The 17813-nt window shown below is 38.8% G+C and overlaps 1 protein-coding gene across 2 annotated transcripts in view; it reads left to right on the forward strand.

Moving 5' to 3' along the window:
- Window positions 1–9780: 9780 nt before the first annotated feature.
- Window positions 9781–17813, forward strand: part of apoba (apolipoprotein Ba) — a 44013-nt gene continuing 35980 nt past the window's right edge. For both annotated transcript variants that reach the window (XM_063908918.1, XM_063908919.1), the window contains exons 1-6: window positions 9781–10018; window positions 10517–10558; window positions 13847–13959; window positions 14075–14220; window positions 15682–15829; window positions 17021–17173. In XM_063908918.1, coding sequence (XP_063764988.1) covers window positions 9961–10018; window positions 10517–10558; window positions 13847–13959; window positions 14075–14220; window positions 15682–15829; window positions 17021–17173 — 660 coding nt within the window. In that variant the 5' untranslated portion in view covers window positions 9781–9960. The remainder of the gene's footprint in view (window positions 10019–10516; window positions 10559–13846; window positions 13960–14074; window positions 14221–15681; window positions 15830–17020; window positions 17174–17813) is intronic.

Consider the following 17813-nt stretch of genomic DNA (forward strand, 5'->3'; position numbering starts at 1 on the left):
TGCACGCAGGACAGATCAAACACTCCTACTTGCAGATGTTTTCTCCCTCAAATTGCACAACCAGTCTCTCAAAAACTTTTATGTAAAAAGATATCTCAGTCTATTCACTACTTCTTTTCTATAATAAGCACATAATGTTTCCTCTATTTTACCTGCAAATAATAAATTAATTTTATGAACACCATCCACACAAATGTGTAAAATGTAATCATTGCATAAACCTCCATTTAACTTCATGTCTTTAATATCCTTGAGAGGCGTCAGTGTCTCAGTCAGTAGGGACTTGGTCTTGGGACCGAAGGGTCGCCGGTTCACGTCCCGATCGGACCAAAAAAAAAAAATATGGAGTGAGCTGGTAGCTGGAGAGGTGCCAGTTCTCCTCCTAGGCCACTGCCGAGGTGCGCTTGAGCAAGGCACCTAACCTCTATCTGCTCCCTTGGCGCCGGGTACCTGGCTGCCTCTCTGCACTGCCACCTCTCCTCTGCATGTGGTTGTGTGTGCATGTATTTCCTCTGTGTTTGTGCATGTATATCCTCTGTGTGTTTAATGTGTGTCAACACATTTCCCTGTAAGGGATTAATAAAGTATGTCTTCTTTGTCTTCTTTCTTCTTCTTCTTTATCCTTTAGTTTATCATGTTTCCAGTAATGTTTTCCATTGCTCTTCTGTAATAGTTGCACATGTCTGGCTTTCATGATCTGCTTTCAGACATATTTCTCTCCCTGCCAGAGGTCATATTTTATAATGCCCTAATAGAGAGTAAAAAAAACTACCCGTCTCCTTGGGCTTGACAAATAATAAAATCTTAATGTTGAATGCAATAAGATTTTGTATATTACGCAAAATGTAAACAAACATACAGTATATTTTCAGCAGTCACTGGCATTGATGCTTACATTATTTTAAATGTAATCTGCATAAGTCCCCCTTGATAGATATGAATAGATGATTGTGGTGCTGTATTCCTCTCATCAGATATTGGATAAAGGGACCAATAGGCCAAACAATCAATCCCAGCTCAAGGCCTAACATTAGAATGTTACGCCTTTTGCAGCGTCATGCATGAGAAGTTTCTAACGAAGATACTCAACTAAATGCTGTCGTGATTAAACCCCATATTATGCTCAAAACCACATCAAGCATTATTTTTAGAACTTTTTTTTTTTTTGCTCAGTATTTAACACTAGAACAGTGAATGTATTATATCCAGCTGCGGAAAAAAATTAAGAGACCACTCAAATCTTTTCTTAAATCTTTATGTCGACATGTATGGCAGCCATTCCAGTGTGTGTTGAATTCCAACAGAGAGAAAAATGGCCAGTAGTTTATAGAATACAATAAAAACAAAATATAATAATTTAACTCAAAAGACATACCTATAAAAAATAAAACAAGATAAACTGATAATGCTGAAGTGGTGTCTTAATTTTGTTTGCGGCTGTAAACTGTATATATATAACAACTTTACTCTAAGTCCCTCCTGCAGACATCCTGTCATTTTTAGAGATGTGGGTAAGGAAGGAAAGACACTTTTTGAGTCTCCTTACACACCGGAGACACATGTTTATGTATAAAAGACAGCAAAAAGTGCATTGTGCATAATAGGGGACCTTTAAAAAGTTTGTGTGTCTCAATAACATGTATGTTGGCTCATTTTGTTGCTAATGTTTGATACCGTTTTGCGACCGCATGTTGAATATCTGTATGCCAGCTACACTTAGTGAGCTTCTCAACCTGATAACACGTTTTTTATAAACTCTTCTGTTATAGTTGAATAACAGTTTAAGATACTGTAAAAGCAACAAGACATAAAATAGTTTATACAAAGTAATTACATTTATTTATCTATTCGCACCATGTATGTTGAGTTGTTGGAGGACCATGGGACATAAGATTTTCATTGCCAACATATACATTGTATATGCTGTGCATAAATAAAATAAAACCAATAAAACCTTGAAACCTTGAACATGGAACATTAAGGTCATTAGCTGTTAGATAAATGCATTAGTAGTTTGAAAGCCATTTCTTTAATATAATTTAATGACATTGTCTCCTTTTCTTAACATTAAAAAAAGGGGCTCTCATAGCTGGGCAATGATAAGTGATCCTTGATTTGCCTAAACCGAGAAAAGTTTTTTTATTCATTATTCTGTAAAAGTGTTAGGGAATATTTTGTGTAAGCTTGTAACCTTTTGCTCAGGCCTGTGACCTCTTCACACACATGACCATTGGTCTCTTCACAGCTGCTTGTGTAATACTTGTTTTCAAGTTAGCCAGTTGACTCCTTCCTCTCTGTCCTCCTCTGGCATAGGCTAACGGCCTTGCAGGTCCTGTTGTCTTCATTAAGGAGGGGCAGCCCGGGCTTCCGCAGCCTTGTTCCCACAGTGGGTACACTCTCACACCTGTTCTTAGATATGGTTTTATTGTTTGGGGATGAGCCCAGATGCTTCGTTAGGCACCTTATGTGTGACCAGGATGTCAGGTTAAGTTTGACGTATTGTCCTAGATTGTTTAGTCTGCTGCTCTGAGAATGTTGACTACCCATTTGGAACTAGTTAAAACCTCTTTCTATCCCTGAGACCTTCAGATTTGGTTTGGCAACCGATGTGGCAACTCGTGTCTAAGGTTAATGTCTTGTCAATTCTCCGGCCGTAACTCCGAATAAACCCAACAGTGTCTTGACATCAAGTTCCTGCTCTCCAGTGTCTCTCTGAGTTTCGTCTCCTTTACTTCAGAAGTTTCCACCACATAAAGTAAGTCTGCAAGTCAATACTGGTTTGCAGAAATGTACTCTTCTCCTGCCCTAAGACTTTTCCTCCGACACACCAGTCTACAAGACACTAAGTTAAGATTTGAAGTTATTACATTTCAGTTTTTTGTTTAAACAGGAATCATTTATTTTAATAATGAAAGCACAATTCTGCCCTTTATTAGGGATTATGTTTTTATAAAATTAAAATGGTATTTTCAAAGCAAATATGAAAATGAATGAATGTATGAGGTACATGTTTGAGGTTTTTATCTTACTGTGTCCAACACTGACAAAAGTCTGAAAGAAATATCTATGAATAATGCAACACATGTTTCAATCGGATGCCATTAGTTTTTCGTTATATTACAAATGCCTCATCAATCCATCTAACACCTCTTAACCCCACCTCTCATATTTCGATTTTTGAAGACTTTATAAGTGAATTACAACAATTGACAGATGTTCTGAAGCAAATAGGTCACAAGTGGTGGGAGGTGTTTGGAAGGTTAAGAGATAAAAAAAGTACATGGAAACACAGTTCAAACAAATCCAGCTGTTACCAGATAAAAATGTCCACTCCTTCCTTTGAAGATGATGAAAACTGATTTGTCTGAGCTAGAGCTTTTTTATGAAGCAGCAGAAAGTAAAACGCGTCTTATCTACATGATTGAACGTGCGTGCACTATTTAACTATTGATAAACTAAAATTATTTTTTCATAGCTATACTAAACAAAACACCTCAACGGGCCCCTGGGCAACAATTTTAAAGGCCATGGCATCGATAAGCACTGATGTTATCGGGTTTGTCATCAGTACTGGAGGAATAAAAAAGTACTAAGAGAAGTACTCTGATCTTGTACTTGAGTAAAAATAGAAGTACCAGAGAGTAGGAATACTGTGTTACAAGTAAAAGTCCTGCATTCAAAATGTTCCTCCAGTAAAAGTATAAAAGCATTGGCATCAAAATCTACTTAAAGTACCAAAAAGTAAAATAACTCATTGTTTGATTGGTCCATTTCAGAATAATATATCTGATATGTTTTATAATTATTGATCATTAAAGTGTTCTCAGAGCTGGTAAAGGTGCAGCTAGTTTTAATGGCTTTGTATACTGCAGGGTAGCTGCTGAATTTACTCCAGGTTGAACTAAAGTCTGATTTAAGGGTTGATTATATTTCACATCATTAATCCAAATCTGTAAAAGTATTAAATTCCTCTTAATCATAGTGGAATAAAAGAGTATTGGAACAATCTACTACTCAGGGAAATAAGCTTACTTGTTTCAATTAGGCCTAATTGTTTCAAAGGGTCATTTGCCAAAACAATCACTTTTGTTCATGTTCAATCCTTAATAAAAAAAAATGTTTGTACAACTAAAAATAATCAACCCTACCAATCTAGGTGGGAACTGGGTTGAGGGGGCTCGAAAATATTTCCAATCACCCAAGGGGTGCCTGACTGAGAAGTTTGGAAACCACTGGATTAACCAGTTGTGAGCGTTCGGGCTCACACCTGGGTTCCCAATAATGGAAGGACCACTGGTACTTTGAAACAAAAATAAATCTTTATTCCAGAACAGTACGTTAACAACGTTATTGGCTGTTAGTCGCTCTCGTCTGGCGTGGAAGCAGTGCTCGAATTATGTTTTTGTCTTCAAGGGGGTCTCTCTATTTTATAAAAACAAGTTGGACTCCCCGCCCCCCCCCATAACCTAACATGTCAATTAAATAGCCGCGAATAGGTGCGAATGGCGCTTTTGCGCACGGTAGACACAACTTACACACGTAACACACGCACAACACAACAGACAGATTTTTTGGGGTTTGTTTTACAGAAATCGGTTCCATTTAATTTAAACATATTATTGATTGTCCATATTTCATTCCAATATCGCAATACATACAAATACATAGATTAAACATATTCTTTTGAATTTCAGTTTAGCTAGACTGTGAACTTATGCATTATGTAGCCTATATTGGCTTTGTCAAACAACATAGAAGAAAGCGCAACTTCAACAGACATTCTCAGCACTTGTCAAATCATGTAACCCAATGAACGCATATATAGACAAAACACTCGCATCATGTAGGCCTAACAATTCAGTTCGATGCTCTGATCATGTTTGACCGTGTTGGGCTTTACGGAAATAGATTAAACATATTCTTTTGAATTTCAGTTTAGGGACAGGCTAGACTGTGAACTGTTATGCATTATGTAGCCTATGGCTTTGTCAAACAACATAGAAGAAAGCACAAGTTCAACAGCAAACATGACATTCTCAGGACTTGTCAAATAATGTAACCCAATGAACGCATATATAGACAAAACTCACCCATCATGTAACAATTCAGTTCGATGCTCTGATCATGTTTGTTGGGCTTTACGGAGACAAAAGAGACCAAACTGCCCTGCTCTCAGCTGGCTGGGGCCTGCGCCCAGGAATCCATGATGCTGATGTCCGGTGGCCACTCTTAATCCATGAGTGGACAAACGGCACGGGGTTGAATTTCTCAATAGGAGGTCCATTCAAGTCAATGAATAGCAGGGCAGTGAGGCTCGCTGCACGCAGTTCGTTCCTAGTTTTATCGTCTGTGTCATTGCAAGCCGAGAAACCCCTCTCACACTCCGCTGAGGTCGGGAGTATAGTGCGGCATGCGACGATAAGTTTCTTAAGAGTATTCCCCTGAGAACCTTGAAGCTTCCAATCTCGGAATTCCTCGATAGCCTCGGTAGAAGATTCACAGAGGAGTTTTGCGAATCTCCCCACTTCGCGCTCTCCAAATAGCATTAGGTCTGACCTCTCTGCAGGCCAAAAGTGCTGATCTAGAGGCTTGAGCATGGCAATAAGTTCACTGTCAGGAAGACGTGATCTGAGATTATCAAGGATGGACTGATAAAACTGGGGTTTATTAATCTTAGGCTGCGTTTCCCTAAGCACAACGCCTTTGAACCGACCACTTGCTATGCCTGCGCGAATCTTGGATTCCGTTTTACCGGCATCTTCTTTCATAGCAGACAGTATCTCGATGGTTTGATGGATTTGTCTGCTGCCATCCACCAGAGACGTGTCCCTTCTCTGTAGTCTCAATGAGAGCCCCTGCAGTTCACGAAGCACATCTTTCATCACTGCCAAATCAGAGAGGAAGCCAGTAGATGTCAGATGCTTGAGTAGGCCACCATACTTCGCCCTCTCCACACCGTTGCGCGAGGCATCTTCGCTGGCCATTGTAAAGTGCTGTGCCAAAACAGGAAAATCTTTCACCACAGCTTTAACTGTCCGGAAACTGCTTGCCACCCACCTGATTGTGAAGACTTTGCCTATTTTTAAAATCTGCATGTTTAGTTCCCTAGCAGCATTTTCAAGCTCCCGTGCGTTTTTGGTGGATTGGTGATACAGACTATGAAGCTTTGAAATAAAAATGTCAAAATGGTTGCACCCAGCCACAGCCTTCAAAGAATCATTAACAGCTAGTTCTAATCGGTGTGCCAGGCAATGTACATCCTGCAGTCGAGGGAAGTCTTGTTTAAGTCTTTCAATGAGTCCTGTATGCCTACCGGTAAGGACAGCGGCTCCGTCTGTGGCTATGCTGATGAAGTTCCTCTTAAGAAATTCTGCCTCTATCCCCACATTTTGAAGACTGTCTTTTAACGCATTGTCAAGAAATCCTGCATCTCCTTTTTCCAACTCAACAATGTCCAAAAACACGTTCTCTACGTCTCCATTACCTGTTACATCGCACCTCATGTAGATAATCATATAGGAGCGTCCATGCACAGTGCTTTCATCCAACGTTATGCTGATACGTGAGTCGAGTTTCAAGACATGGGAAACAAGTCTTCTTTTCATTTCATCTGCTATATGTTTCACAATAGCAGCACAGGAGTGATCGGAGTGGTGTGCAGGGCCCACTGTTGCACCATTAAGCTCATTAACTGTCATGATCGGCGTCATTTTGGTGTATGGCAATCTCTCTTTGGCTATAGTGTACGCCGCCCTAAATGAGCTTGATGTAACGTCGATGGCAGCCAAACTCAGCTCTACAACTTTGGTGGGCAGAACATCTTTTTGTTTTAATTCTGCTATCTCCACTGCTCTTTTATGAGCAAGGCTGTCCCGGTGCAGGTAAATCTTCTTACGTAATTGCTTTTGCAATGAGCTACTGACGGTCCCATTAACCCATGCATCCGAAAGGTGCACCCCAGTCTTTTTTCCTTTGAGCAAGAGAGTTTTTGCTGCCTGGCAGGGAGCGCACCCAAGGCCACTCTCACTTGTACACAACCATGGATTTCTCTCCTTCCACGATCGCCACTGTGTGAGCCCCCAGTTCTGAGGCAGGTGGCGCAGGTGCTTCAGTTCCATATCGGTCCCGGACCCCGACCCCGTCTCCGCAGCCTCTTCTCCGTCCAATTCCTCCTCAACGTCCTCATCGTCATTGGTAAGTGTCCCAGCTAAAACATCATGATGACTGGTTGTAGCCACAACGTCCTCTGGCTCAGTAGAGTTAGGCGCCTGGCTAGAACTAGCTGTTGCTAGGCCATTTTCTGATTCTAAATCTGCAACTATTTTTGTTTTTTTAGTGGTAAAACCGAAACTGGTCAGGGCCGAATATGAATTCGGTGCAGGTGGCCTTTTTTTCGGCGGCATAACTGGCAATTACATTTAAATTTAAGATGTGTTGTTGGTCTTTACCTCAAAAGCACATTTTTATGTGACTTCTTCGGACTTGCGAGTGCTGTCAAATCGATCTTATCGAGTTTGCTCACGTAGCCTAGTGGTGTGGTGGTGAAGTGCAGTATGCTGCGCTCTTGAGCGTATAAGCACGTCCGGTATTAGCCTATTTTAATGTAACGTCTTTAATGGTTGGAGACCGCAAAGGGATGGATAATGAGTGTTGTTTACGATTAAATTACAATGCAATATATGGCAGACACCTTCAGATATGAGAGACCCCCTCAAAAATTTGACTTTGTTGCTTTCATGGGAGCCAGTCATCACTCTATGGGAGCTCGGCTCCCTCTGGCTCCCACGTAATTCGAGCACTGCGTGGAAGGGGAGACATTCCTCACTCAGGACCAAGTGTACTGCAAGAGAGATCAGAACCAGGTTACGACCATGATTTTAATCCGTGCCTCATTACCTGATTCCGATCAGCTGTCTGGCCTCCTGCTGAGCCACCCCTACCACTCCAGCAGCCGGCGCCCTAACCACACCCCACTGCCACACCAGTCAAACCATCAGTTCTTATTACCAGCTTACTTCTTAAAACAGCATTGTGATTTAAAAGTGTGTCATAAAACCTCACAATGGCTTATACATTGCATTGTCAACCCATGTTTCCAGACTAAAATGTTTATCTTCCATGGCCTTCTGCAGCCATGGCCTCCTGTTTTCCACTCCTCCTATTGGTCCTGTGCAGTCTGAAAGTGGCTGAAGCCCAGCTCAAGCTGCTTAACCTCCGGGCCAGCAATATTCATTCCGGCATTCCCGGAACTATGAATGGCTATGTCAAGATTTTTTGTGGATCTGCCACTCTGGGTGAAACGTCATTTCGCAAGGACAACCCAAACCCCTGGTGGGGGGAAGAGTTCACTTACTTTAAGGCCCAACAGAATGACGTAATGAGTCTTGAGGTTGATGACAGTGACATCCTGTTTGATGACCTGCTTGGAGTCATAAGTCTTTACATGCAGCCTTTGATTCTCTCAGACTGGATTTGAGCCACAAAAAAAATAATTTGCAAAATAATGTTGTACTAATGAACCTTGTTCTGCCATATTGCATATTTGGCTATTTCCCCTTGTTTCAAAGGTTATTAACAAGAAATAAAGAGCGCTCAAACAACCAAAATGGGTTTTCTGTCATATATCATGATATTATGAGAGTAAGCCATATAAAGTATAAGCATACCTAATCTACCTGAATTTGCTACCTTCTTAGGCTTTCCAGTCTCTGAAGACTCTACAGAGGGTGGTGAAAAGCACAACACATCACCGGGACGGAGCTGCCATCCATGCACTATTATTTCAGTGCGTGTCTATCTAACCCTCACTTTAAGATCTGTCCGGTGTGTCACCCATATCCATGTTTTGAGCACAGCTGTTAAAATGTAATAGATCATTAATGTCCTCCACTCTCTTGTCTCAAGTGTCACTATCCGGGACACACCCCCAAACGCAAAATACAAACACAGAACGGATTAAAGCAGACACAGAAACACAGTTTTTTTTTAGGGAAAACACTGTGGTCCCACGGACAATATTGTAATATAACTTTAAAAATCTACCCCCTAAAGAAGTAGAGATGGTCGCTTGGAAATGTAAGACGCAGCTTGCCTCAGTGCCCTAAAAACTGGGCACAAGAGTAGACATCTAGAGCCGGACTGACGCCCTAAATGTGTATGGCCACTAGTGGTCATCAGTACTGATGACCACTAGTGGCCTCCCCCTCCCCACTGAATTTGGGTAACTGTACATAGCTAAAAAGTTACTTTTTACTCTTGGCACAGCCGTAGTGACAATAGGCACGTATACATTTACAACATTGGACTTAAGCACGTAAAAATAAAGCTGCATCTGTACCACCGCTTGTGGAACTGCAAATTAAATGTCTCGCTTTGAAAGAATAAAGTCCCTGAGTGTTGTTCCTCAGCACGTGCCATGGAATTGCACCAGTGGTGTCACATCTATCATCAATTTTTATAAAATATTGGAATTATAATAATTCATTATAATCATTAATTGAACGGCTTTCTGCTCCAGTTTGTGCTACAATCATGCCAATGTACAAATTATGTTTATACTATATTAAAAATGGATGTTGCAATATTACTTTACTGCAGTTTGTATTGCAAAATAAACATTTGCAGGAAAATCAAGTTAAATGCACAAATCTGGTGCACGTTGAGATCTACGCTTTCACCATGCTGACCAACTGCAGCGGATCATAGCACCTGAATGTCGACCCACTAAAACTGAAGTATTGAGAAACTGTTACATACTCAACCTTCACTGTTTGTCAGAGTTTGTACTTTGAAACGATCAGCCAGGCTGTGCTGCTGTTGGTGTGACTCTGGTAGTCAGAAGGGTTGGCTTATTGAAAGGAAGGGAAGAAAGGAATGTAATAAAGGATCTGGGTAAATGTGAAGATGCATTAGTGAAGACTAAAGGGCTAAAGAACACAGAGGAAAGCACCTTTTCAGCCCATGATGGGTTACAGCAAGCTGTTTCTGTTACTGCTTCTTAGCAGCTACACTCTGGGTCGTAAGTAGAAATGCATTTTAAATCAAAATAATTGATTATAAGTATGGTATCAATTTAATTTTGAAATACAAATATTATGGTCTCATTTTTTAAACCACATTATGTTATTATTATCCTTACAATAACCACAACGTTATTAGTCCTTGGTTAAACAACACAGTTACCATGTACCTATATTCAAATATGCTTTAGTAATAAATATTTTAAAGTATTCAATGGCAGTGGGACAACAGAAATAACAGCAGTAAATACTGCACATGTATTACCCGGCTGTCAGCAGTCATTGATTGTTATTTAAAAAATGGATTAATGAATGCTTAGTATTTAAGTATGTAATAACCTCCTTTCCATATTCCCTAGTTTGTTTTCTTGTCACCATGGGTGCAAAATGTACAGCTTTTATTCAATTCACAACCAGTGTATTAATTTATAATTCTAAAAGAAACGCCTTCATTAATTATTTATACAACCAGTCACTAATTTGGTTTTGTTTTCCAGAGGAAGGCAATGACAACAACGAACCAACTTCAACTTGTCTGTGTAAGTTTCTATAAACTTATCAGTTATATTCTAATTAAATGTGCATTGCTCATTGTGAAAACCATAAAACCCTTTTTAAAGAATTTGTAATGTGGTTGTTTACATAACTATTCTGTGATATTTTGAAATGGGAAAAAATTAAACCTATATTGGAGATTTTAAGAAGATGATAGAGCCCCATATTGATGGATCCACAACACTGTACTTTGTCCCGGGGGTTAACAGTGTGTGTACCTGGAGAAATGTGTATGTGCATTGGGTAGATAGGGTTAGATAGGAGGTGGGGTGAGTGGATGTTGTTACGAACAGACACACTGACCTGCTAACAGATCGATGGTGGGTGTGCTGAGCTCATGACCTGTTCCTGAGATAGCACAAGGAAGCTGATGGACTCTTGCTCCTGTGTTTTTAAGGATTCTCTACATATGTTTAATGTTATATGGAAGCAAAAGGAATTTCCAAAGAAAACTGACATAATCTAAAGAAGTAAAAAGGAAAATCTAATGGCAATAATGAAACAATAGAAGTAAATATGGAGGAAATGTGACTACTGACTCAAGTAAAGTATCAACAGCATTTAATACCTATTATATTGATATAAAAAAAAACAATGACTTCGAATTTCACTGGATCAAATTACTATATCACTCCTCTCACAATTGATGCTCCCACTCTTGTAGAGAAGTGACAGACTCCAGCAGACAGAGAGAAAATAAATGTAATTTCCTGTATTATGGTGCATTTTAACAGGTGGTTTGACACTTTTATGTGGCTATACTAGCGTGAGGAAAATGATGGGTACATTTTGTAATTTCCTCCAGTAGTAAAGAAGTATATTAGATTATTAATTCAGAGCTGTCTCATTTATTTAAAGTTAAGCATCTATTGCATGCAGTTGCAATTCCTGTTAAATATAATTATTTAATGTTATCGAATGATCAATCAGATTAGATCAGATGTTCCCAAATTCTTTCAGCGTTAGACCCAAAAGAGAAATTTGGTGTCTCCCCAGGACCCAAACTTACAAAAATACATCATGAATTTCCATAACATCAAAATTTAAAAAATACTAATAAAGAACACAACAAAACATGATTCTAAAATGTATATGAAATGTATTTATTTAACTGTAAAAAGAAAATTTCAAAAATAATCTATTTTTTTATATCATAGAATTGTTATGTACTTTACTCTTACAAAACAGGTACACAACCCATTTTGTCCCTAACTTTAGGAAAGACTGCTTTAGACTAAATGAAAGCCCCAAAAACATGCCTTCTGTTGTGATTTGCAGAGATAACGAGCCGGTAAATCTTTTCTGTCAACTTGATCAAGTTTATCTTGGTGTATGTGGCAGACACCCACATTGTTCAAACGAAGTTGACTCATGGAGGAGCAGGGCCATGTCTTAAGCCCTCTTAAGGCACTAAAACTTAGTTTTTAAACTTTGATTTTTGCTGTATTAACAATTTCCTGAACGTTTTGTCTGTGTGTATCTTACCTCCGCTACCCGCATCACTTCATACAGATCAGAGCTGTCAACCGTAACTATGGCAACAATCCTTGAACATACCTATGTGAGAATCTGCCTTGGTACAAAGTTGCAGTGAAAACATGGTACGGAGTTTCATTGATTTGGGTATTCTCTCAATAAGTAAGTTGAAAGGATTTGATAATGAAGCACTGACACAGCGCTCTTGGTTTACAAAAATAGCATTCCACTGAAACGGCTAACTTTTTTCTTTTGGACAATTTTAAGTCTAAACTGGACCAGAGGTGTAGTAAAGGCTGTCTTCCATGACCTAAAAAAAGGCTTTGCATGCAACCATTGGGTTTCAATTACTAAGTTTTTAAAGTTGCATTTTTTCACAGAATGTAATAAAGTGGTTAAAATCATATCTTATAGACAGTAAACAATTGTGCGTTTAGACATTACAACTCGCAAATGGTTCAAAATAATGCTGGTTTACTTCAAGGTTAAATTCTTGGTCCCCTGTTATTCAGTTTGTGTAAATGACCTTCCTGAAGTTTACTGACCTACCGTATCCTGTCAGCTCTATGCTGACACTGCAGTCAGCATAGAGCTGATGTGAAAAGAAAGAAGGAGGCTGCAGAATTACTATCAGTGCAATGGTCAATACTGGTTAACAAACTCACACTTGCACCTCAATGTCAGCAAAACCGTCGGAATGTTTTCTTTAATGTGAATGCAAAAAGACATCTAGACCCCAAAGTTATAGTAGCAGGATAAATATATCAGTAGTCAATGAGTTTAAATATTTAGGTATGGTTATTGATTCAAAACGTATATTTAAAATGCAGATCAAAAAAAAGTTGTGAACCAGATAAAATTTAATCTGGCAAATGTTTGTCACTTCAGGTACAGTTTAACTACAGAAGCCTCAAAATTAAACTTCAATGCAAAGATTGTCTCACACATAAACTATTGTCTCACCAGCTGGACACAGACAAGTAGTACCAAAATAAAATCTGTGGAAAGATTTTCTAAGCAGGCTCTGAAAAAACTCATATTCTCCAAAAAGTTAGTATAATTTAATCATTGTAAAATCTTTACTAAATATGTCTATTTAGGATAGGAAAACATGATAGAATTGCATGATAAAGATGTAGACATCTTACTTGTATATAACATTTTTCTTGGTAATTCATTTCATAAAAAAGAATTAAACTCATCTACCAGAGCTACTACCAGGGGAGTTATAAAATACCTCATAGAAAGAGTAGCTTTGGGCAATCAGCCTTTTCCTGTTGGCTTTTCCGTACCCACAGACTTTCTTTTAACTCTTTCTATAAATATGTAAAACAGTGGGAATTGGAAAATCAAACTTGCTGTCATAAACTGGAGTAAGGGTCATATTATCATCCACATACCTTGCTTCTTTATGTATGTGTTTTTATGTTGGATGGTTTTAATGGGATTGTATATTAGGGCTTTTAACTCGGCGTATGTGCTTTAAATGTGCTGCAATCATGCTCATGTGCTTTTACCTGTGTTTATGTGCTTCCATTGGGCTCATGTGTTATTTCTGTGCTGATGTTCTCTTGGATGTTTTTTTTTAATGCTGTCAACCGCCCAGGGACTCCTGATGAAAAATTGCCTCTATGGATATTCTGGCATATTGACAGGATGGACTCAAGTGCTGATGTGTATTAATGTGAATTGTTCCTTCCTAAATAAATGGATTCAGATACAAAAATACTAATACTATACCTCATTTTTAAAGGCAGGTATAAGGCAAGGGACAAATATCCATTTTTTACTTACAGTGGCATCCAGATTCAGGACCTTTAAGAAATATTTGTACGAGTACACCACAGAGAGCAGAAATGGTATGGTGGGAACTGCCAACTTAAAGAACGGCCCAAAAGTCTCTTGTCAGGTACATGCCTGTTTATGTGTCCCACTTAGTTAGTTCATTTGATAACCAACGATTCTTATCTGAACTCCCTCCCTGTCTTTCCATTGACCCTGTCTCTGCATATACATATCTTTAGGTAGAGATCGAAGTTCCACAGACATGCAAATTTGTAATGCACACCAGGGACTGCACTCTAAGTGAGGTGTCAACCATGGACCTCAAGGGCCAGCCGGTCTACAGCCAGGCCCATGGCTTTGAGGCCTTCCAGGCCGCCATGGAAAAGTGAGTAAAAAAAACACTCTTTCGAGGAACAGATACATATGCGGAGCCCAAGAAGGGACATGGATGGAATTGTTTTTTTAAATGCAATAATGCTTTTTAGAAGGTAAAAATTCTGACCCCTGCCAAAAGGCACTTCAGTAGAGTTAAAGGCACATCTGTCAGTGCTGCTATCGTACCAGAAGAAAAGGACGAAAGACTTCCATTACATTAGATATTCTTCACATTATATTACATAACATTTATCAAGTATTCTTTAATTTGTGATGTCATCAAATAAGTCCTAACTTTAACATGCTTTTGAAGAAGATGATAATGAGAACCTCTAATTTCACTTACTGTACATAACATATTATTGTGTTACAATGCCTCAAAGATGATTTCATCAGGTTAGGATTTCTATGGTGATCACAGACTCAACAAGACTGATTTATTGGTGTTAAAAATGCAAGTTTTCTTTGCTCCTAATCAAAACCCAAATCAATGCTAGCTTGTCCTAATTTAGCATAGCACTGAAATGGTGTCAGGTAGGGGAACAGTTGCAAGTCTGTGTTGGACTTGCCTTTTAAGCATGCACGTAACAAAAATCATAGCATGTGCTTGCCATTAAAATTATTTAAAACTCTTATAAAGTGAATTGCCAGTGGTTACAGAGCTTTTGCAGTTTTAACCACTGTGTAGATTTATTCCAAATGCCCTACCCTACAATTTTTGGATAAGCTCAAATGGATGGCACCTGATATACCTTTATTCCATAGAAAGCCTTGACTAAACAGATATGAGAGTGGTTTCCATTTTTAATTGCAAAGGACTGCCTTTAAGGCACAAACTTTTCATCAGGGAGAGTGGACAACTGCTCTACCTGCTGAGCCTCAGCAGCCCAATCTTCTCAATTATCTCACAGCAAGCAATATGCTATATCCATACTCAAACTTCTTTCATTCCACTATTTATAACTCTTTTTTCAGTCCATATATGTAGGATGGCCTTCCTTACACAGACACACACACACGGTTTGCCTATCTGTGTATTTGTCTTTTTTAACAAAAATGTTAGTTTGCATATGGGACTCTGAATGTGTAAACAAAACTAGCATCTGGAAAACAAACTCATGTTAACCATATAGATATCGACAGGTACCAACTTATTGGCAACTGCGCCAATAATTAAAACAACTTGTTTGATGTGCATATAAGCAGGAGTGGTACTGTGGTTAGCTTAGCACGTGTGATCTGAGTCTCTTTATCCTTTCGCTGGCTCTGTACTATGGGACAGTTTTTGTGATTAAGTGTTCAGAGGACAGACTGTAAGTTGGTCCTCAACCATTTGCATTGATGGATTGGCTCAAGCACAATAAGTCTGGTCAGAGGTTCTAGAGTGCCTATATTGGATCACATCCTTCTAACATAGTGTGAGCCTATGCTGATTGTAGAGGCTGAATTGCTCTGTGTATTTTTCATCTAGAAACCCCTTGAAATTCACCGTGGAGGAAGTCACCATTGTCCAGCTCTACCCAGAGACAGATGAGCCAGTCAACATCCTCAACATTAAGAGAGGAATTGTTTCAGCACTCATGGTGCCTGTCATGGAGGATGAAACAAAAAGCTTCATGGTTGGTATTTTCTCACCAACACACACTTCTATAAAAATGTACTGGAAAAGTATTGACTATTTCATTAGTATGTAAATGAAGACATGTTATATTGTATTCAATGGTAATTTGTGTCATAGTAGCAGCAAACATGCCTACAGTAGGGGAGAGTGGGGTAAGATGCCAATTCGTACTTATGTTGGCAAGGAAAAATAATAACAACCTTGGTTCAGAATGTCTTCTGTCAATCAAAATTAAAATAATGCATCCACCACAGGACCATGAAAATATAACTTTTGAAAAAAAAGTGGTCTTGTGGCTTAACTTTAACTTGCCCCTTCTAAAGGGTCAGTTAATCCGCGTCAAGGGGAAAATTGAGCCATCTTGGGGTAAATTGACCAATTGATTTTTCAAGTTTAAACCAGAGCATAAGTCAAAAAACTTCACTGATTTAAACGGGCTTGTCGTCGATAATCATTATTGTTATCGATTGTAGTTATTCTCTCATCTGTCTATCAATGTAGTTCATTTGAAGGCTGGAGCCCTTCCTAAAGATGTTGCTTCTGGCAGTCGGCAGGAAATATGGTAGCATGCCTTAAAATTATTGATCCAATCCAGACCTAAAGGTATAGAATTGATTCTATCAAAATATTGCATTAAGCTACTCAAGACCAGTGAACCTTAGCTGACCTACTGGATCATGTGATCTCTTGCAGACCCTACCTGCTCAAACCCTTCTCTCTCCAGTTGTTTGGCACAAGAATGTTGTTGTTTCTACAATATTTAAAACATAAAAAACAAATCAGTTGTGTAAAACTACATTGAAATACCATTTTATACTACAGAGACTTAACTTAACTTCAGTGCCTCATGGGGGGTTAAGTTGGACCACTAGCTGGTTTATTGTTAAATAAATAATTTACCGTGATTTGTTTAACCATGTGCTACTCTCCATCACATCCAAATAAAAATAATGGGTGCTTACTGAATTTATGGTCACACGACAACAAATGTGCACAGTTCCCTAGATAAAGGGGGTGGGTTAACTTACCCACTGGCTCATGTTACCCATAAAATAACGATCTAACTTTGGTAAATTAAATATATACATGAATATATTTCTTTCAAGCGGTGTCTCCTGTGCATATACAGTAAGCTACTATCTGTGAGATAAAATCTTTGATTTTGCTGTTTTTTCTTTGTTTGTGTCAGAACACAGTGCATGGCCAATGCTTAACAGACTACCTGGTCAATGCCGGGAGGGATTTTGCCACAGATGTGACACTGTCCAGAGATCTATCCCAGTGTGACCAGTTCTACAGCAGGGAACTCATCAACAGCCCATTGGCGCTGCTGCAAAAACTGGTGACATATTAGTACATGCCCCTATAGAATATATACTGTCTGTAATACCATTGTTTTGTCAGGGATTGCATGGAGATGAGTTCTACAAACACAATCTTACTGTATTAAGCCAGTTGAAAATCATGAGGAGAGGGGAAAGCAGGTGAAAACCATTGTCAGACAACCAGATGAAATTATGAAAATGTAAATTTCTCCAAACAATAATTGTTGCTAACCCATAAGAGGAAAGGAATATTGAAGCTGGCTCATCATAGATCATACAGCCCCGGAAAAAATTAAGAGACCACTCCACATTTTTCTTAAATCTTTATCTCTACATGTTTGGCAGCCATTCCAGTGTCTGTTGAATTCCAACGCTGAGAAAAAAATGTCAGTTTATACAATACAATTAAAGAAAATAATAATAATTGAACTCAAACACATGTCTATAAAAAATAAAACAAGAAACAATTTTAATGCTGAACTGGTCTCTTAATTTTTTCCGCGGCTGTATATGAGGCTGTGGTTCATTTTCTTTAAGTCCAGCTGTGGAAACAATCTTTACCACAGTTTGTTTAAGTTTTTTCCACATCATTATTTGTGTTGTTTTGCAGATTTCAATATGGTTGTTTGTCTGTTAATTTGTGTATTTTAATATGTT

The sequence above is a fragment of the Eleginops maclovinus genome, chromosome 19, assembly GCF_036324505.1.
Source record: "Eleginops maclovinus isolate JMC-PN-2008 ecotype Puerto Natales chromosome 19, JC_Emac_rtc_rv5, whole genome shotgun sequence".
NCBI classification, from domain to species: domain Eukaryota; kingdom Metazoa; phylum Chordata; class Actinopteri; order Perciformes; family Eleginopidae; genus Eleginops; species Eleginops maclovinus.